Source organism: Zootoca vivipara, chromosome 11 (genome assembly GCF_965207765.1).
Source record: "Zootoca vivipara chromosome 11, rZooViv2.hap1.1, whole genome shotgun sequence".
NCBI classification, from domain to species: domain Eukaryota; kingdom Metazoa; phylum Chordata; class Lepidosauria; order Squamata; family Lacertidae; genus Zootoca; species Zootoca vivipara.
The window spans coordinates 21,961,182-21,982,968 of record NC_142594.1 but is presented as its reverse complement, the minus strand read 5'-3'; the positions used below and the strand labels follow the sequence as shown (position 1 = coordinate 21,982,968).

The window sequence follows — 21,787 nt, the reverse complement described above, 5'->3', positions numbered from 1 at the left end:
TTTCCCCTTGTGCTGAATAGGCTTCCTCGCGAGAAAAGGGAAAACTTGGCAGCTACGAATCATGCTAAACGAAGCCATGGCTTGGCATAGTGCAGGAGTGTGGCGGAACCTCCCCATTTGGCTCACAATGTCATTTCGTCCAATCCATGCCCATCTGTCCTACATCTAATATATGACTTTCTGCCTGCCAAACCGCCTGCCAAACCTGGTTTGCAGGGGAGAAGGATTCACCCCCTCCCCCAGGTTAGTGTGTAATCTGAACCCATGCTCATGGTTTAGCTCTCTCCCAATTAATCAGAAGCTGTAACCAAAGTTTGTCCTAGGAAGGCCCCTGAAGCTTTGCAGCCTGCTGTACTAGCCTACAGGAAACTTCCAAAAACTCTTCAAGCGCCTCTTCCACGTGTCGTATTCATGCTTGTTTGGTTAACCGGCATGCAAAATGGGTTCCGTCTACGTAATATAACTCCAATCCCTTCCTTTGTGTTGCCAAGCTATCTGATGCAAGTACAACGTCAATGGGACTGTAGCCCTAATTCATTCCAACTCTGGTGTGCGCAGCGCCACTCTGGGCACAGCTCCAGGAGCAACTGAATGAAATTCAAGGCACCAAGCCATATGAGCCTTCTAAAACTTTTCGGCGTTCAACCAAGGGAAATGCTGCTCCACCCAAATCACCTTTTAAAGAAAGTAACAAACAAAAGACAAGCAACTCCTCACTGAATCGAAATAAGTTTACATGTTGAGGCCTGAAGTGCTGCCATGAAGGTTTCAAGGACCATTTCCAACTACAGTGGTGCTTTGGTTCTCAAACTTAATCCGTTCTGGAAGTAGGTTTCAAAACCAAAACGTTCCAAAACCAAGGCACGCTTTCCCATAGAAAGTAATGCAAAATGGATTAATCCGTTCCAGACTTTTAAAAACAACCCCTAAAACAGCAATTTAACATGAATTGTACTATCTAACGAGACGATTGGCCCATAAAATGAAAGCAATAATGTACTGCAGTCACATAATCAATCAGTAGCTGAACTGGGTTCCACACAGTCACAAAAAAACAAAACAAAAAAGAGCTGCAAAAAACAAAACGCAAAATAAATAGCAAAAACAGACAGACCTCAGCGTAACACTCAAAACGGAAGTGTGGCGCTCAAATCGGAAGCATGGCACGCTCAGCTTCCAAAAAACGTTTGCAAACCGGAACACTTACTTCCGGGTTTGCAGTGTTTGGGTTCCAAGTTGTTTGAGTACCAACAGTATAGCAACCTTGAGACAGCGATTCAGTGTGACTGCATAGGTGGGACTCAGCCCATAGGCTGGCTAGCTAATCAAAGAGAATATAGTGTTGTACTACATTCTTACCTTCCAAGTCCCGGACTGCAGAATCCGGGACCGGCAGCCGTGTGACACCGGAAGTTGCACCGACGTAACTTCCGGTGTCGCTTTTTGTGACACAGACCTAGGTTACGAGTAGCAAGTATCCATTATACAACAAGCGTAACCGGCTGCTATAATTAATCACTAATTTATAAACATATAACGCAAAATAACTTCAACCACTAATTTATAAACATATAACGCAGAATAACTCAAACAACACAACCATAAACGTCATATCACTCGTGATTCAATCTAACATCAGTTCAATGTATTCACTCCGTTTGGTGAACACGTGCTGTATTACGGGCGGTACATTGACGACCTCGTTTCGCAACTCCTTGTTTTTGTACAAAGACTTTGGATCCAAATCTGAAATAGTTATTAGATAGAACCAGGTCTAATAGATCCATCAAGAAATGTGTAGGGGGGTAGCGGTGAAAAAAAATCTCCGGCAGCTTTCCTAAGAGTGGAAGTAGGATTACCTTCTGTGTCTGCCAGGGCCCACTTAAGATTTCTGCGTTTTTTCACCAACCTCGCAGATGCCTCAAACACCTTATTGGCTAAGCAAGCCTTTGTATCTTTACAACATAATACTACTTGGCGTCAAAACCTATTAGATATTCTATCCAGATACAATCTACCTGAGTTTAATACTCTCAAACTGTGGAGCCCTGATAAAGTTCGGGAATGGATTTTTGAAAAAGACGCCTTTTTGGACACCACGAAGATAAAAAACTCTGGGTTTTCCTACTGGTTTCCCCGAGTAAAAGCAGTCAGAATCTGTGCCAACTACTTGGTGGAGATCACTGATCCCACCCTTCGGAGAGCTTTTACTATGGCGCGGTTCCAAACATTGCCAACTGCATATCTGACCGGTAGATTCACAAAAACCCCAGTAGAACATCGTTTATGCCCTTGCCTTATGAAAATTAAAGAGGATCTTACCCATTACCTCCTCTACTGCCCCATTTACTCGGGCTTTAGAGATGCAATGCTGCAAATTATACCCAACTCTATAATCAATCCTGAAGATAGAGTAAAATTTTTGTTAGTTGATGCAAACCCACGTATTACCCATGTGGTAGCGGTTTTTGTGATGAAGGCCATGAAAGCCAGGGAAAGATTTATGGATGACAATGTAAAGACCCCTTCATCATCTGTTTAACTCGTTGCTTGTCTTCCTTCTCTCCCTGTTTTGTGGGATGAAGGTTTTGTTGGGATAGCATGCAATGAATTTTAATATTTTTAATTATTTTTCTTAATCATTTAATATTTTTAATTATTGTTGTGTTGTTATTTGTGTACAGGCATGGTCCTCACCATAGCTGCCAAGTTATCCCTTTTTTACAGGGATTTTCCCTTATGCTGAATAGGCTTCCTCGCGAGAAAAGGGAAAACTTGGCAGTTATGGTCCTCACAATAAACGGATTTGTTGTTGTTGTTGTTGAAAAAAAATCTCAAGTATTACACATCCATTTGGAAGTACATTTGAACCAATTTATATGTCATATGGATACCCAATATGAACTACAGCATATGACTGAATACATTGAACTGATGTTGGATTGAATCATGAGTGATATGACGTTTATGGTTGTGTTGTTTGAGTTATTCTGCGTTATATGTTTATATATTAGTGACTGAAGTTATTTTGCGTTATATGTTTATAAATTAGTGATTAATTATAGCAGCCGGTTACGCTTGTTGTATAATTGAAGCCCACTAAGATGCACATATACACAAAAAGTAACACAATCCTGAAGTGTGGGATGTGTGGCTTATGGCAGGAGAAGAGCAATTAGCACTAGGAGCCACCAATATGGAATCACATTTTTCCATTAACGGAGGTAAATTCACACACGCACACACAGCTTTATCGCGGTCCAGAGACCCAAAATGAGGTAAATTTGTGCTTAACTCCTTCCACGGACACTGTGGAAGGGGGGCTTAAAAGTAGCTAACCTTTGTTAAATTGTTTGCCTTAGCTTATAAAGTAGTTTTATAAACAAACAAACAAACGAGCCAGAAAGCTAAATATTATGGCTCACCTCACCTGCCGACATATTTTGGCAGTTTAAAGTATTTCGTTTCCCAATCGCTGAATAGGAGCAGCTGCCAGACTTCACTGCTGAGGTTCAGCTCGGAAAGAAAACCGAAATTTCTGCAGGATGAGAAATTGTGTCACAGAATATTTTCCAAGAAGCTACCTAAGTGAAGCATCATTCCAAAGGCAGGGAACAGTTCTTCAACAAGTGACGTACAAAATTAAATAGATTTCGCCTCTATGGCCAAAAAAAAGGAACAAACTCATTCTTAACTCTCAGAAAATAAATTATTTGCTGATTTGAGGCACAGTTGCCAACAGCAGCCTCTAAACAGCTTTTACAGGAGGCCAAATTCCCTAAAGTTTTACACCAGCCAAGTTCACTCACAACCAAGTCCAGCTACTGGGGACAATCTGCCTCTGAACCCACTGAGCTCCTTTGGTTATACTTTTTGGCTCATGGGGCAGTTTAGCCGATTTTTAAAAAGTTGCTTGTGTAAGGTTCAGTGCTATTTTTCTACAAAAAGAGGTGCCAGAATTCACCATGAACATCTCCCTCATTCTCTTGGGTGGCAAAGAGGTGCAGGAACTGAGTTCCGGTAAGTTCCGGATGAAAAATAAGACCTTTACCCAAGGCATATCTCAGCCACCAGCTCCCTTCTTCTAATTTTTCATGTGCGAAGCCTTGTTGACACACTGGGAATGGATAACTTCATATTCAGGCCTCAGCTGCCCACTTTTACCTCAGTTTCCTCAACTCTTTGCCCCACATCACACTGGACGTCAACTGACTTTCCCAAATGACAGCCAACAGCCATTCAGAGCCTGTTGCTTCCCAAACCGATCCAAACCTGAGCCAGGCCCCACCTACAAATATGAAAAGCCATTGTTCATCTTCTCCACTTTTCAGAAATAACCTGTGGTCAAACAGCTACTGCTAAACACAGTAGCATTTCTCCACAGGGGGCTTCTGGGGGCTGACATTTTCCCCTCAGAAATCCCAACCAGAGGAATGTTCCATTAACGCATACTGTTGTACCCAAGGGCTCTGGGAAGAAGAAAAAACATGGACCACCAGGTGCAGCTACAAGGAGGAGTTTCAGAGGTGGACCATAAGTGTTCCCACCCCACCCCCCTTACGTTGACTTAATCCTTCCAAAATTTCCTGGGGGGTTGTCCTCCATTTCACCCACCCACCCAAAATGTGAGCCATAAGTTCCAATATGAGAACATTCAGCTCAGTGCCAATATAAATTCTTAAAGATGGTTCCCCCAGTTAATCAAAATAAATGGAGCGGGGGAAGCCACAGGTCAGTGGAAAAGTCCATAGCTTCAAACCACAACATCTCAGGTATGGCTGGGAAAGATTTCTCTCTGAAACATTGCACAAGCTCTGCTGTTAGTGTAGACTTTAGTGAGCTAGGACCAATGGTCTGGCTGTACAAAGTAGCTTCTTATATTCAGCTGCTTTGGGTTACTGGAAAAGATTTTTGAGATATTTATACTGTGAGGAAAATATATACGTTAAACATGCTAAATGTTCAATTTCAGGCATCAGACTGCTCCCCACAAAAAAAATATTACTGGTTGTAAAGATGAGTCTATTTTAAACCTGTCCTGTTTCTATTTTTAAAACATTCTGCTTATTGTTTAAGCGGTAGGCATATGATACTAGGCAGTTTTCAAAGGAGAAGTGAAACAGATTGAAAGAAGTCAACAAGCTCAATGAACCGTTAGGTTTCACCTGTGGTGAATTACAATGTCAATAACTGAACGATGCTGTTCAAACAGATTCGCATGTGCGTGCATTGCATGTTATTATATTTACTATATATTTTATTACATGTTTACAAAATCAGAATTGCTCCTTAACATGCTGAGTTTGCAATCTTACATAAAGAGTTTTCACCATATACTTAAAGCACACAATTCAGCCATGAAATAAATTGTGTATCAGTCAATGAAGGTTCAGTTATCCAAGGCTGAAATTATTACCGCTCATCAAGTGGCTGTCTGTTTTAAACTGCTGTTTCAGCATTCTGTAAGAAGCACTCCAAAACAGCTATTATTTCAAGCACTTATATATATTTCAGTTGTATTAGCCTCTTTTTTCAGAAAGCCAAGAAGGGCTTAAATGCATAGGTGCCAAGTTCCGGACATGCATAGAAGCGACTTCTGGCACTGCGGACATTTTGGAAATGGGCACAGTGGCATCGGAAGTCACTTCTACCCATGTCCGGAAGTGCGTAGAAGTGACTTCCGGTGCTGCCGCGGCACTGCAAACATTTTGGAAATGGGCACAGCGGCATCGGAAGTCGCTTCTACCCATGTCCGGAAGTGCGTAGAAGTGACTGCCGGTGCTGGCGCAGCACCAGAAGAACATGGCCGCCGGCAGGACCTCCGTAATCCAGGGGAATACAGGGTTTTTTGCCATTTGGGACACCTGCGGGGAAACGGTAAGAAAATATGGGGGTATCCCAGGGAAAACGGGGTACTTGGCAGCCATGCTTAAATGGGACTCCTAGAAGTTCTACCATCCAGCTGAGCTCTGCTTAACTTCACTGAGAAAAGAGCACTGAGTGCCCTCAGATTACTCTCTAGATCAAAATATGAATGGAGAGAATAATGGCCATTCTCACAGAATATGGCACTCACGTTTAGAACATAAATCAAATATAAACAGGAACTAAGACGGTGAAGCTAACTAACATATGAGGCAACCATTAAAGGAAGTATCTGGCAGGCAGGTCCAATTAAAAAGTAGAAAAGAGATTCCACTAAAATCTGAACAATTAGCAATAAATCCTAAAAGTGAAAGATTATTCAACAACAATGAAACAAGGTCGTTTCTCAGTTTAGTAAGGAAATCTATGGAAATTCCCAAAGATTAGAGGAGGAGGGGAAAAACCCCATCAACATTGATCTTAATGTACTTATTCAAACTCTTGCTTGAGAAAGTTTAATCCTGTTTTTAAATCCCTCTAACCTATTATAGTGATAGCAGGAAGAAGCAGTGATGTTTCTGGCAACAGAGTGCCCCACAGAGACCTGCCAAATGTAGCAATTCAGATGTGGTTTCCTGCTCCTACGCCTCTCTTACCACATCTACAGTGGCTAAACAGAGAGTGTGGGAAGCCTACATTTCTACAGCAAAAGGAAATATTATGACTTCTGAGCTGATATTCAGAGGAAACATCATTTAGACAGTCAAGAATGTGTAAAAATGGGCATGCCTGCATCATTATGGCAAAAGGCATACGAGTTAAGAATATATCTGAATCTCTGAAGTCACATTTTGTAACAGCAAAGGGTTACAGGAAGAGGACAGGCATTATAATGGTTAAAAGGTAAAGGACCCCTGGATGGTTAAGTCTAGTCAAAGGCGACTTTGGGGTTGTGGCACTCATCTTGCTTTCAGGCCCAGGGAGCCGACGTTTGTCCACAGACAGTTTTTCCGGGTCATGTGGCCAGCATGACTAAACCGCTTCTGGCACAACAGGACACCGTGACGGAAACCAGAGCGCACAGAAACGCCGTTTACCTTCCCACCATAGCGATACCTTTTTATCTACTTGCACTGGCATGCTTTCGAACTGCTAGGTTGGCAGAAGCTGGGATGAGCAATGGGAGCTCACTTCGTCCCAGGGATTTGAACCACTGACCTTCTGATCGGCAAGCTCAAGAGGCTCAGTGGTTTAGACCACAGCGCCACCCACGTCCCATTATACAACATTACAAGACACAGATGCAAAGCAGGCAGGGTCGGGGAGACTAGTCTGAAGAACTGCTTCCTAATACAGGTAGGTAGCCGTGTTGGTCTGACGCAGTCAAAATAAATTAAAAAAATAAGAAATTGTCCAGTAGCACCTTAGAGACCAGCTAAGTTTGTTCTGATAATAAGCTTTCACGTGCATGCACACTTCTTCAGAAACACTGAAACAGAAGTCACAAGCCCCTTATATATAGTGGGAGGGTGGGGTGGGGATTTTCTTACAAGGGTAGTAGGAGATGGATGATTGACTCAATGGGTATGGTAAACCTGTTGACGACTGTGACTGCAATTAGTCCTATAGGAAAAAGCACCTTGCCTCCCACTATATATAAGGGTCTGGTGACTTCTGTTTCAGTGTATCTGAAGAAGTATGCATGCACACGAAAGCTTATACCAGGGGTCCCCAGACTTACTCGGCTTTGGGCCGGAGGGCAGGGGAGTGCGCGCCCGTGCGCATGCGCACACACACTTACTGGCACGGTGGCGCGCTTCCAGGTCGGAAAAATTGCCGAAAATCGTTTGTGCACATGCGTATGGGCCTCCCCCCGACCCGGAAGTGCACCGGAAATGACCTCTTCTGGGTCGGGAGAGGCCCATACGCATGCACACAAACGATTTTCGGTGCTTTTTCCGATCTGGAAGCGCGGCGTAAGACCGAGCGGCAGCAGCAGGCTGCGGGGGGCGCCGCGGCCGGATTGGGAGGCCAATAGGGCTGCATCTGGCCTGCGGGCCATAGTTTGGGGACCCCTGGCTTATACAGTCATACCTCGGTTTATGTACGCTTCGGTTTGAGTACTTTCAGTTTAAGTACTCTGCGGACCCGTCTGGAACGGATTAATCCACTTTCCATTACTTTCAATGGGAAAGTTCGCTTCAGATTAAGTACGCTTCAGTTTAAGTACTCTGCGGACTGTCTGGAATGGAATTAATCCACTTTCCATTACTTTCAATGGGAAAGTTTGCTTCAGGTTTAGTACGCTTCAGGTTAAGTACAGACTTCCGGAACCAATTGTGTACTTAAACCGAGGCACCACTGTACCCAAAACAAACTTAGCTGGTCTCTAAGGTGCTACTGGACATTTTTTTAATTTTTTAATTTATTTTGCTTCCTAATAGCAATCGAAAAGAATTTTTGCTAGACCCGGAGTGAAAAACAAGTGTATCTGGGAGTTTCATAAGAGCCAAATGCAGGGAACAAACCAAGCAGTGTAGAAGGAGAAGGTAAACTAATATTTATGAAACACATCTTGGTATTGGGACTTAGGGTCTTCCAAAACGTGTGGGCTAACACTGGATTCACTTAAAGGGAAGAGTGAGGTTATGACCCCTGATTTGTGCAGGCCCAATAACATCAGGGTAGAAATGCAGAAGTCATGAGGAAACAGTATTATTATGTGCAGCAGACGGAGGATGGATGAAGTGTTGCGCAGACGGGTAGAGCAGCCACAAAGCCATGAGATTAAATCAGCAAATCTCTAACACTAGTCAGGCCACTTTTGGAGCAGTTCCAGGTACCACACGTAAGTACTGTAAAAATCTAACAATGCAACTCTACAATTCTATGGTTCTACGAAAAACCAAGAATGCAATCAAATGGCAACAGGTTCAGGGAAGCAAAATGAAGATGGTCAGTGCTTTTTCCCCCCAGAGTGTATGCAAGGGTACATAGTACCGACACCTCTTTTTGTTGCTGTTAAAAAGTGTGGCACTTACTGTAACAACTTCATGGTGAGTACCGGCACCTATTTTTCTAGAAAAAAAAAGCACTGAATTGAGCAAGGGGAGGTGAGCTCTCCCTTGCTGGATACCTCTAAGCAAAGATCTGATGACCATCTGTTGGGGATGTTGTAGGACCAGATGGGCAACAATGCCCTCTCCAACTCTGCAATAAGAATTCTAGGTTGGGAGAGGCAAGCACACAAAGTCTAAAACATTCAGGCATGTGCAATTCCCTAAACTTTTGAGAAATCCTAATAACCTCATCCCGACATTGAAAGGACAGAAGAAGAAGAAGAAGAAGAAGGAGAAGGAGAAGGAGAAGGAGAAGGAGAAGGAGAAGGAGAAGGAGGAGGAGAAGGAGGAGAAGGAGGAGAAGGAGAAGAAGGAGGAGGAGGAGGAGAAGAAGAAGAAGAAGAAGAAGAAGAAGAAGAAGAAGAAGAAGAAGAAGAAGAAGAAGAAGAAGAAGAAGAAGAAGAAGAAGAAGAAACCGTAGAATCAATGGAGATACATCAAGTCTAGTACATGGATGCAGCCGGGGGGGGGGGCTTTATGGGGGATCAAGTTCTCTGTCAGTTAAGTATTTTTATTTCTTTACTTGATGGGGGGGGGAATCTGTCTCCCCTGTACCCCCAGCTACATGCATGCTCTAGTAAAGGTAAAAGTAAAGGACCCCTGGACAGTTAAATCCAGTCAAAGACAACTATGGGGTCGCGGTGCTTATCTCGCTTTCAGGCTGAGGGAGCTGGTGTTAGCCCACAGACAGCTTTCCGGGGCATGTGGCCAGCATGACTAAACCACTTCTGGTGCAACGGGACATCATGATGGAAACCAGAGCGCATGGAAACACCATTTACCTTCCCGCCGCAGCAGTACCTATTGATCTACTTGCACTGGTATGCTTTCAAACTGCTAGGTTGGCAAGAGCTGGGACAGAGCAACGGGAGCTCAAACCGTTGCAGGGATTCGAACCACCAACCTTCCGATCAGCAAGCCCAAGAGGCTCAGTGGTTTAGACCACAGCACCACCCTACAATGCTCTAGTATGAATTGCAAGCAGTGGCCTCATACCTACTGGGAAAGCCGGGGTAGAGAAAGGAGACCAAATACATATGTGGAACGGAAAGCAAGATAGCAGGAACATCTACCTGTGAGCCCTTGGAAAGGTCTTGTGCAAAATTGCAGTAGCTTTCCGAAGTATTTTGTGCAGAGGGAAATAACAAATATTCTTGTTATTTGCGGTGGGAGGACAAGTGGGAATGTGGGAAAGTGAAAAAGAGAACAAAGATATTATGCTTTTAAAATACACCTTTATATTATTGTGCTACTTGCAGAATTAACTGCCCTGAAAGTCTGGCAGCCACAGAAGAGGTGGAGCTACAAAACAACTTAAGTTAAACACATTTTCTGCCCACAGGCTCTTGAAAAGGTAAACTAAAACTAATTATAACATAGTTGTAATGACAGCTGTATGGACTTTTAACAGTGTAATCCTACACATTTCTATTAAAAAGCATGTACCATCGTTTTCAAGACGGCTTTCTCCCATGCAAATATTTATCGGGCTGAAGCTGAAGTAACCTCCTTTGCAAAACAGAATGCTTACCGCTCAAGGTCTATCTAAAGCTGAAATAATATTTCTAGTATGGCAATTGTGAGAAGAAAAAAGGATTGCCGTGTTTCATAGGAAAGCACAATACATTCTGACGATAGAGAACAGAAAAGAGTTGTTGGCAAAAGGTCAGAGATGTTAATGGAGATGAGAGACAAGTTCCAGGAATTGGTGGTGGTTGTTTTGGTCTGATCAAGATTCAGAAGGATTAAGTTAGCAAAGACTGGAAACCTGCTCCTGCAAATTTAGCACATAGTATCAATGCATCAGAAAATACTATACATGGAGTGTGTGGATCATGCATAGCACTGCCCTCTACTGTGTGTAATCAAAATAGCAACAATACTATTTACAGTATTGGAAAGAGCCAACAACTGTATTTATTCGAACTAAAATTTTGCAAAGTGACATTTTGCTTTAGCTAAAATAGCAGAGGGATCACTGTTGCAAGCAATATAAAAGGGTAAATGCAATCAAATGCATTTCTTTTTAAAGCGGATCTAGAATGAAAAGACAAAAAAACCAAGGGGGTGGGGATAGAAAGGTGTACTGTACTTGCCCTGCAGAAATCATTAAGAGAGAAAGACTATACTGTATCTCAAACTATTTTCCTTAAGTTTGGTTTGTAATGTACAGTGGTCCCTCGCAAGACGAATTTAAATTCGTTTTGCGAAAAATTCGTCTTGCGAATCGCGGTTTCCCATAGGAATGCACTGAAATTTCTTTTCTTGCCCATAGGAACACATTAATTAAATTTAAATGCATTCCTATGGGAAACCGCAATTCGCAAGATGAATTTTTCACAAAACGAATTCGTCTTGCGAGTCACCATCAGATCGCAAGACGCATTAGTCTTGCGAAAAATTCATCTTGCAGGGCATTAGACTTGCGAAGTACCACTGTACATAGTTATCTCCTGGCTGCAAATGGGACCCCTGTCATTATGAAACAAAGATGTTCATTCTGCCTGGAACTCTTCCGAAGAAAACCATCTAGAGGAATTTATCTCTGTGCACAATGACTGCAACGTATCTGCTATTGGTATCGATAGGAATTGAGCCAACATAAACATGCCAATAGGACAAGTGATTATTTATTTAACAGAATTTGCATACCACTTAATTGTAAATAATAATAATAATAATCCAAGTGTTTCACATGAAACAACCAAAAAACAGTACAGCAAAGGTACCTGCTCAATGTCAATGGGCAGGGAGTTCCACAGTGTAGGTGTTACCATGCAAAAAAAGATTTCTTACAAGTGCAAACCAACCATCATGCGCCACATGTAGAAGTTCTGGTTCTGCTGATCTCAGTGGGCAAATATACGTAAGGCAATATTTCTAGAAAACTGGTCCCAACCTGCGAAGGGTTTATATACGAAAAGAATCATTCATCTATATGATTTTCCACACCTGAACTAGCCTCTTGTTAAGACTGATTAATTGCTTAGATCGTCAAACAATATTTGTATTATTCACGCAGGTTCAAAAAAGAAACAACAAAATCACTCTCACAAATATTTTCAGGTTAAGTTACACAACATGATTAAAAGAGTACTATTATGGATTGATTTCGCGTGTGTGTGTATGTGTGTGTGTATCTCCACCATGGGTTAATGTTTTAAGTGGAATGTGAAATTAAATCAGTAATATATCAGGGTGAACATTGCCTCAAAATAACACAATAAGTCATCTCCAAACTTCAAGCCGGGGTTCGCCAACATGGTGCCCACAAGCACTAGTTCACTTGCCAGTACCTCCTATTTAGCTCATGAAAAGTGAAAGGAAATACAGTATCCCCTCATGAATCCAAAATGCTCAAGGGACTGTTTCCTCTTCTTGCTCAGTTGCTGTTTCCACTGTCTCAGCCTGTCCAACACTGAGCATGTCCCCTTAAGCATGGCCATGTTTCATTAGATGCAAGGAGCAGATACCGGTACCCACCTTCCATTCTGAATACAGAAGTGCACCGAGCTCCTCTCTGTTAACAAACATGGCAATGACAGGTGTAGCTGCCTTACCTATGCATTGATGAAGGGGCTGATTGGGGAGTGGGACACACCTGCACAATGTGGTGATCCTGCGTCTTTTTAGAAGTGGTGAACATTTTCTATTATGCTACACACACACACACACACACACACACACACACACACACACACCATGTCAGCAGTTCCCCAAAATCCCCAAAGTGCCCACTGCCTCAGAAAGGTTGAGGACCCCTGCTATAAGGTGTAGAACTTACTGCCCACCCGATTTCTCATTAGACTTGTGGAATGTGATTCAGCTGACTCACGTTTAACAACAGGACTGCAGCTGTGACCCTATAATTAAGAAATATGTATGTATCTACACATTCATCTCTCTCTTTTATCACTCTCACTTCACCCAACAGTCTGTCCAAACCTGCCCACAACTTAACATCATCACATGTGCCTTGAGCATGTGCAGAAGCACCCTTATGACTAACACAGGCCACAAGAGTGCATTTTAAATAAAATCAACAAAAGCACTTGCTAGATCAGGGGTCAGCAAACTTTTTCAGCAGGGGGCCGGTCCACTGTCCCTCAGACCTTGTGGGGGGCCGGACTATATTTTGAAAAAAAATATGAATGAATTCCTAGGCCCCACAAATAACCCTGAGATGCACACATTCTACTCATGTAAAAACACCAGGCAGGCCCCACAAATAACCCAGAGATGCATTTTAAATAAAAGCACACATTCTACTCATGTAAAAACACCAGGCAGGCCCCACAAATAACCCAGAAATGCATTTTAAATAAAAGCACACATTCTACTCATATAAAAACACGCTGATTCCCAAACCGTCCGCGGGCCGGATTTAGAAGGCAATTGGGCCGGATCCACCCCCCGGGCCTTAGTTTGCCTACCCATGTGCTAGATGTTTCCCTTGACCTAACACAACAAACCAATCCCCCCAAAATGTTGAACAAATGGAGAAATCATCCCAGGAAAACCACCCCAGCAAAGCCTATGGAATAAAAATTTACAGCACCTGTCACCATGCCAGCATTTCTCACCAAGCATTCAAAACAAGCCGTTTCTTATCCTTTCTACCCCAAATTTGGCATGGACCATCCTCAAGCCTAGCTCTCCTACGATGACAAGCTTCAGTTTGTTGAGCCGTTTTCTATCTATACAAAGCAGAACCCTCCTCCGCCCACAATTTATCATTACAATGGCATAATGCAATTGAGCCAACTCGCCCTTAACAAAGGGTCATAACTGGCGTATACCTAATCTAATGAAATTATGGATTCAAAGTATGCCATTTTATTTTCAGCCCTGTGCCTTCCCCCTACCTGCCTCTTACAAGGAATACAGATCAACACGTTACCAGGGCTTTATGGACTTGGGTTGCATTGGGAGACCTCAGTTGCTTTCAGCAGTCTATTCTCTGTTGTAGATTTCCTTAGTAGGCATCAAATCCCTCCAGAGTAAGGCACTACATGTTTTTCTGATTAGTTGGCGAATGAATAATTGAAGAAGCAAATGGATGAAATCACTTAAGATGCTTTTAGGCACCATGCTGCCAATATGGGACAAATTGACACAAGTCCTGATGTGGCTCCCCATGTGTATTGTAGTTCTCCCTTCTGTGGCGATCCTTCTTCCACTGTAATACATTGCACCGGTTTTTGAAGACATTAACTTTTCCATGTGATTTTGATGAAAAACAGAGAAATTGGCTCTCTCTCTCTCTCTCTCTCTCTCTCTCTCTCTCTCTCTCTCTCTCTTCCTTTATTGCATTGCATTTCACCCAAGGAAAACATCCCCACTTCTTTATGGTTCTAGAGAGCACTTTAGAAATACAAGGACTTTTGCCATTTCGACTCCTCTACAAACAGGACAAGGATCTTTCAAGAACCAAAGCATCTGCTCATTTATAATTATATGCATAATAAACTTAATATGTGCCCAGTTCTTGCCTGCCTTCTCTACTTCTAGGTAACTTCTGCACCTGCACACCTGCTAAAGTATCACTCCTCAAAATCCTCTGTTCAGTTATGCTTGGACTACTGCAACGCGTTCTACGTGAGGCTGCTGTTGAAGGTGACCCGGAAACTACATCTAATCCAGAATGCAACAGCAAGACTAGTGACTGGGAGTGGCCGCTGAGACCATACAACACTGCTCCCAATACATTTCCGAGCACAATTCAAAGTGTTGGCGCTGACCTTTAAAGCCCTAAATGGCCTCGGTCCAGTATACCTGAAGGAGCGTCTCCACCCCAATCGTTCAGCCCGGACACTTGAGGTCCAGTGCCGAGGGCCTTCTGGAGGTTCACTCACTGCAAGAAGTGAGGTTACAGGGAACCAGGCAGAGGGCCTTCTCGGTAGTGGCGCCTGCCCTGTGGAATGCCTTCCCATCAGATGTCAAAGAAATAAGCAACTACCTGAAGGCAGCCCTGTTTAGGGAAGTTTTTAATGTTTGATGTTTTATCACGTTTTTCATATTCTGCTGGGAGCCACCCAGAGTGGCTGGGAGTGCCCAGCCAAATGTGTGGGGTATAAGTAATAAATTGTTGTTGTTGTTGTTGTTGTTGTTGTTGTTAAGATCATGTGGCTTCCCATGGTTGAAAACATCTCCTGGAATGTGATAGCCAGGCCAAATTCAAGGTGTTATCATTGTTATAGAAAGCCCTTAACTGCATGGGACCAGTTTACTAACCCCATATATGCTCACTCAACAATAGTGATCCAAGGAATTGGCATTTATTAAACAAACAAACAAACAAACAAACTGCCCTATACCCAGAGGTCTCCGGGCGGTTCACAAAACAAATCAACATATAAAACCACAATATATATAATCAAAATAAAAACAACAACCCAGTAACACCTGCCCCCCAAAAGAACCACATTTTAAAAGGGCATAGGATGTCTATCAAATCAACCAAAGGCCTGGTTAAAAAGGATTGGTTTGGCTTGGCGCCAAAAGGTCCATAATGAAGGCACCAGGTGAACATCTCTGGGAAGAGCATTCCACAGATGGGGAGCCACTGCAGAGAAGGCCCTTTCTCGTGTTGCCACCCTCCAGACCTCTTGAGGAGGCAGCACACGAAGAAGAGCCTCTGAAGATGATCTCAGAGTCCAGGTAGGTTCATATGGAAAGAGGTGGTCCTTGACGTATTGTGGTTTGAATTGGGCCCGGAAACTTACTGGTAGCCAGTGCAGTCAGATTAGGATCGGTGTAATACGGTCAAACCATCTTGCTCTGGTGAGCAACCTAGCTGCTGAATTCTGCACTTTTACAAGTGCCACATAATGTTTGTTCCACATTTGTAATGAGCCAATATTTTAGTGTGGCAACTCCTATACCCTGGAACTCCCTGCCCGTTGACAGGCAGCAGGGGCAGACTTTGGTCTTTCAAATTATCAGTGGGCAACCTGTGTAAGACCAAAATTTGGTACACACACCCAACTCCTGTTCTGCAAAATTTTGTGCATCATAGTTGTGATGCCCTGCATGTAAATCACTTTCAGGTGCCTCATGGGTAGTGATACTTTTAAAAGAGATGTGATAGCATCACATTAAAGGTAAAGGGACCCCTGACCATTAGGTCCAGTCATGACTGACTCTGGGGCGCTCATCTCGCGTTATTGGCCGAGGGAGCCGGTGTACAGCTTCCAGATCATGTGGCCAGCATGACAAAGCCACTTCTGGCAAACCAGAGCAGCACACGGAAACTCTGTTTACCTTCCCGCTGTAGCGGTACCTATTTATCTACTTGCACTTAGACGTGCTTTCGAACTGCTGGGTTGGCAGGAGCTGGGACCGAGCAACGGGAGCGGGGATTCGAACCGCTGACCTTCTGATTGGCAAGCCCTAGGCTCTGTGGTTTAACCCACAGCGCCACCTGCGCCCCAGCATCACATTAGTTAGGCCTTAATATGAACTCTTTCTCAGTCTCATGTCTGATCAGCAAGGATGCACCAGAGCTAAGCTTACAATATGTTGAGGAGAACCTGATGCTGCACAGATGTTTGCTCCCCAAATATTATGATGCGAAGTTGCACTGAGCAAAGCCATAATTTGCACAAGCATGAAGATTGATCATGGAAGATAACCTTTTTTAATATTAAATATTTATTCAATTTTCTTTTTCTATCATTGGATGAAAGATAACCTTTGACATAATCCTGAGAGAAGCTTAAATCTACTTTTACTGCAGCCTAAGGTTGTAGTTATGAGCAGCGGATGAATTATACCATGATGATGAGAGGAGTGGTCGTGTTTAATGAGAAGGAATTTAAAACAGAACCATCAAACTGAATCGGAGATTTCAGCACCCAGTAATGCAGGCATAGGCAAACGCGGCCCTCCAGATGTTTTGGGACAACAACTCCCATCATCCCTGACCACTGGTCCTCTTAGCTAGGGATGATGGGAGTTGTAGTCCCAAAAACATATGGACGGCTGAGTTTGCCTATGCCTGCTGTAATGTGTAAGAAGATGACTTCTCAAAAGTAAAACGTGGTAGCAATGCAGGAGATGCAAGAGGTTGAAATCAGAATAAAGTTAGCTCCTCCTTGCTGCTAATCTGGTAGGCGAAGCAAACATATATTTTGGCTAGGTCAACCCTAACTGATAGGTGCTTGCATTCCTAACTCAACAATTCATTGCTAGATGAATTATGAATTCTCCAACTGAGGGTCATTGAGATGTGAGAGGGATACATCCTTTCTTTGATGAAGTTCTCACTTTGCTACAGCAAAGCAATCAGATTTTCTCTCAAGGGCTTATGGCCTGAAAATAATTATAAGCATACCCAAATGTTGGTAATACAGGAAGCAAGAGTATTCACTGGGTATCACATGAGTGGCACTGATTCAACTTGCTGGCCATTTTTTAGTCAAATTTTATTGTATAGTAAAACATATAGCCTTACAATGGATCATAAACAGCCAGACAGATTCACAATACCAATACATCAATATAACACATTATATTATTGGCCACTCCTATGCTGCCCCAGAGATGCGCACCAAATCACTGCATTAAAGGACTGGACTGGAAAAGGGTGAGGGAGTGAAAGAATACCAGTGGAGGTGGCAAGAAGCAGCAGTAGAAATTTCAGGAGGAGATGGGGGTTGGTACCAGTGTCTAGCAACCCCCCCCCCCAGGTCATAGGCCTTAACAAGTGTCAAATGGTGCCGATTCCTGATACCATGTGAATACCACCAACTCTGAAACAAAATGTAACATGTAATAACTACTACAGCCGTGTTGGGAATGTTACACATTGCTGTAGGCCTTAAACTTATGCCATTCCCAACTGCTTATAGAGGAAAATCCTCTGAAATCAATAGTGCTTCTCCATGATTGCATTCTGGCTTAGAGAAATGCCCCTCCTGGCTTGTATCCTGTGCTTTCCAGCAGGCTTATGCCAGTGACACATTTAGAAAGGGTGTTTTTTTTTATAAAGCGCGCATGTACTTTTAAAAATCAGGAACGAATGGCTTCCCAAAGACATTTCACTTCACCCTCCCCCACTCCAAGTTAGGACTTTCCAAGAGTCATAAAACAGAACATCATGTTCACCTCTCCATTACAGAACAGCATGATGTGCCACTTAGTTACATTTTTACTCAACCACCCCAGTCCAGACAATCAAAATATTCACACAAAGAAAGGCAAGGGCTTTTAGGTTTACAGTTCCAGCTCTTTCTTTTACCACCAACACTTTTTCATTACATTTGTGTCACTTTTTAGTTTATTTTTTAAAATTAAAGTGGTTTGGATATTCAGTCTGGATTAATGTATCTTCAGGACAAAGGTATCCTAAGCAGTCTGTTTTTACCCCACCTCAAATTAACTGTCAATTTCTATCACCCAGTGCATGCAAATAAGCTATAGGCAATAGCACCTGCGTCTTTCGCTTACTTCCCTGCAAGGCTTATAAAGAATACAACCTTCTTGCAGGGTTGCCAACTTGAAAGAAATATTGGGCGGACCAGGTGAGCTCCACCCAGCATAATCAATCACATGATGTGGCACATGCACGCCATGTGAATGGCAATGCCCATCAACTAGGGGGTCGACCCTTGGAGTTTTGGCTCTTATGCCTTCTTGCAAGAAAGCATACTTCCACATTCTTGTTTCATTCACCTGCTGCTGGCATTTACTTCTTGGCTCCCATCTTCCTGACACTCTGTGAGATTTCCTACTGATCATGTTTAAGCCGCGTGTGAAACATAGCCTGGTAAACGAAATCAAAACAGAAAGCCCAGACCCCAACGCCCTGCAAGGTAAGAGCATTTTGTTTTCCTATCATGCTCCACCTAGTCAGCGTCCAGTCCTTCTGCGGGCATCCTTCCCTGTTTCCTTCTAAAGCCAGCCTTGGCACAGGGAGACACGGCTGCCGCGGGACTTGTTGAAAGCACTTGTTCGACACTCCAGGCAGGGAGGGGAAGCAGAATCCTACAGGTGACGCCGGCCCCGGATCCCAAAGCTGACCTCGCCGCGCCACGCGCGATCTCCAGGAGAGGTCCTTGGCGGAGAGGCCCAGCTCGGCTCCCAATGGAAACAGCCGGGGAAAGAGGCGAGGCTCCGCCCGGCGGCCCGGGCGACGGGGGCTCCTCCCCGCCCGGCGCCCCCTTGACGCAACCACGCCAGCCGGCGAGTCCCCCCGGCGGAGACCTCGTCCCTTCCCTTGCGGCAGTCACTTGACCTCCTCCACCACCACCAACCCTTCCCCGCCGCTGCCGGGGCCCTGCACGCCCTGGTCCGTCCCTCCGGCCTGCCTGCCTGCCTGCCTGCGTGACGCGCCGCCACCGCCGCGAGGCGCCTCGGGTGCAGTGAGCGAGGCCGGCCCGGGGTTGGCCCGCCAGAGAGGCAGGGCGAGAAAGCGAGCAGCCCCCGCGCGCGCGCCATCCTCCTCGCCTCCACACCTAGCAACAGCGCTGACAGGACGCAGCCGCCGCTGCAGCGGGAGGAGGAGGAAGCCGAATGGCCGCCTCGCCGGCGGCAGCGGCGGCGGCTTCTCCCTCCCTCCCCACACAGCCCTGACAGCCAGAGCCGGGGCGGAAGCAGCAGGCGGCGTGCTGGACTCGTCCTCCTCCTCCACCACCACCTCCCTCCGGGTCTCTCGGCGCGCCGCGGCTGCCAAGGCAAACTCCGGCGCCTCTGCAACAGCCCCGGGGCTGCACGCGCCTCGCCAGCCACCCGGCGGCCGAGTACCTCAGGCACCCAACTCGCCAAGGCGGCGGCGGCGGCCGCCACCCCTCCTCGCCCCCCTCCCCGCACAACACACCCACCCTCGTGCCCGCCGCCACTGCCCTCCCATTCATCCCCGGCGGCAGCCTCGCCCGCCAGTCCCACAGACTCTTCACCCACCCCCACCCCACGCACCCGACGCCCCTCCCTCCCTCCCCGCTCGGCACTCCGAGCCGCTCCCGCCCACCCGCCGTTCTAGCGTGGTTGGGGGTCTCTCTTGCCGCCGCCGCTGCCCCCCTCCCCCGCCCCACGCCCACGCGGCTGCCGGGGGTGGGTATTGCGGGGGGGGGAGCCCGACCCTCTCGCTCACCCACCGATATGGTTGTCCTCGATGTGCTCGATGAGCTCCGCCAGGGTTGGGAAGGGCAGCCCGCAGCCCCCGAAGCGGCAGGTATTGGAGAAGAAGGAGGCGGCGGCGATGCCTGTCATGGTGTTACATGGAGGTTTTCGCCCCTCTCCGCCCTGCGGTGCCTACTCTGCCAGGGCCGCCGCCGGCGGGAAAGGGAGAAACCGGACAGAGAGAGGAGAGGAGATGGGGAGAGAGAGAGGGAGGGAGGCTGGGGGTTGGGACGAGGAGGAGGTGGCGGCAGCGGCTGCAGCGTCGGGAGCGGCGGAGGGGAGGGACGGGCTGCTGGGTGGGGGGAGATGAGGCAGGCGCAGCTGGGAGGAGGGACCATTGCCGCACTGGAACAGCTGGGCAACCCCTGCCGTCGCCGCCTGACTCCGCAGCGGGAGCCAGAGACCCAGGCCACGCTCGGCGGAGGCGGACAACCCACACGGCTCCTGCCTTGGGGAACCGGAGCAGCGGGGGGGGGGCTGCACAACAGTTGGGGGTGTGTCTTCTCCCCTCTTAACTTCGGAGGATCTACTACGGCAACTTGACTGAATGCCCCACACAGATACGGCGGCACGGGCGGGGGGGGGGGTTGCGAGGGGGTGGGAGAAACCTCAGACCTGCCCTCTTAAAAATCTGAAGCTAGATCGAGTTTGAGCCAAGCCTCTTTTACAGCTTATTGCTGGTGCCTCTTCTCCTAGGCCTGGGTCAGGGCAACTGGCATTTTTTAAAAAATAAATAATGGAATATATGGAACTTGCAGTGTGTGTGTGTATGTGTGTACATGTATGAGCATAAGGGAACAGGGGTGCCAACTTGAATAACATATTTTGGGGGGGCAGGTAAGCCCTGTCCCCCTGCATAATCAGATCACATGATGTGGCGTATGCACACCGTTTGAATGGCAGTCTTCTCCCATATCGACTTTGGAGGATCTGATTCTTCTATGGCATTGACTTTGTGGGGGTGGCCCCCTCAAATATTTTATTGGGGGCGCATGAAGGGACCTCAGCCCATCAGAGTTGGCTCCTATGTAAGGGAACATAAAGATGTAGCAAAGAGTCATGCTGGATTAGAGGCCCATGTAGACCAGCATCCTGTAGCTCCCTATGGCAAGGCATGTGTCTATGGGAAACCCACAAGCAGGACTTGCATCATCATCATCATAATCATCATCAGGCCAATCATAGAATCATAGAACTGTAGAGTTGGAAGGGACCCTGAGGATCATCTAGTCCAACCCCCTGCAATGCAGCTGTCCAGTACGGGGATCAAACCTGCAACCACGGCATTCTCAGCACCATGCTCTAACCAACTACAGTATCTGGGATTAAGGGAAAGGGCTTCTGGGCTAGGAGGCCTGCTTGAATCATGGCTCCATGTTACATTTGCCGTGTTTCTCATATTTTAAGGCATCCCCCCAAAATAAGCCATGACAGGATTTCAAAGGGTTGGTGAAAAATAAGACATACCCCGAAAATAAGCACTATCGCAAAGCCCCGACCAAGCGAGAGGCGAAGCCGCGGGACCCAGCAGGAGCCTCGGTGCCCCCTGTGCGAAGCCCTGGGACCTGGCAAGAGCCTCAGAGCGCGCGCGCTAACCCCCGGGAGCCGCGGCAAAGCCCTGGGACCCGGCTGGAGCTTCAGCGCACACGTGCTAACCCCTGGGACCCGGCTGCGAGCCTCAA

The 21,787-nt window shown here is 45.9% G+C and overlaps 1 protein-coding gene across 1 annotated transcript in view; it reads right to left on the bottom strand.

The window, feature by feature from the left end:
• The window catches only part of JAZF1 (JAZF zinc finger 1), a 130,087-nt gene extending 109,518 nt beyond the window's left edge, over nt 1-20,569 (bottom strand). The window contains exon 1 of the mRNA XM_035128872.3: nt 20,081-20,569. Coding sequence (XP_034984763.1) covers nt 20,081-20,195 — 115 coding nt within the window. The 5' untranslated portion in view covers nt 20,196-20,569. The remainder of the gene's footprint in view (nt 1-20,080) is intronic.
• Nucleotides 20,570-21,787: the final 1,218 nt, after the last annotated feature.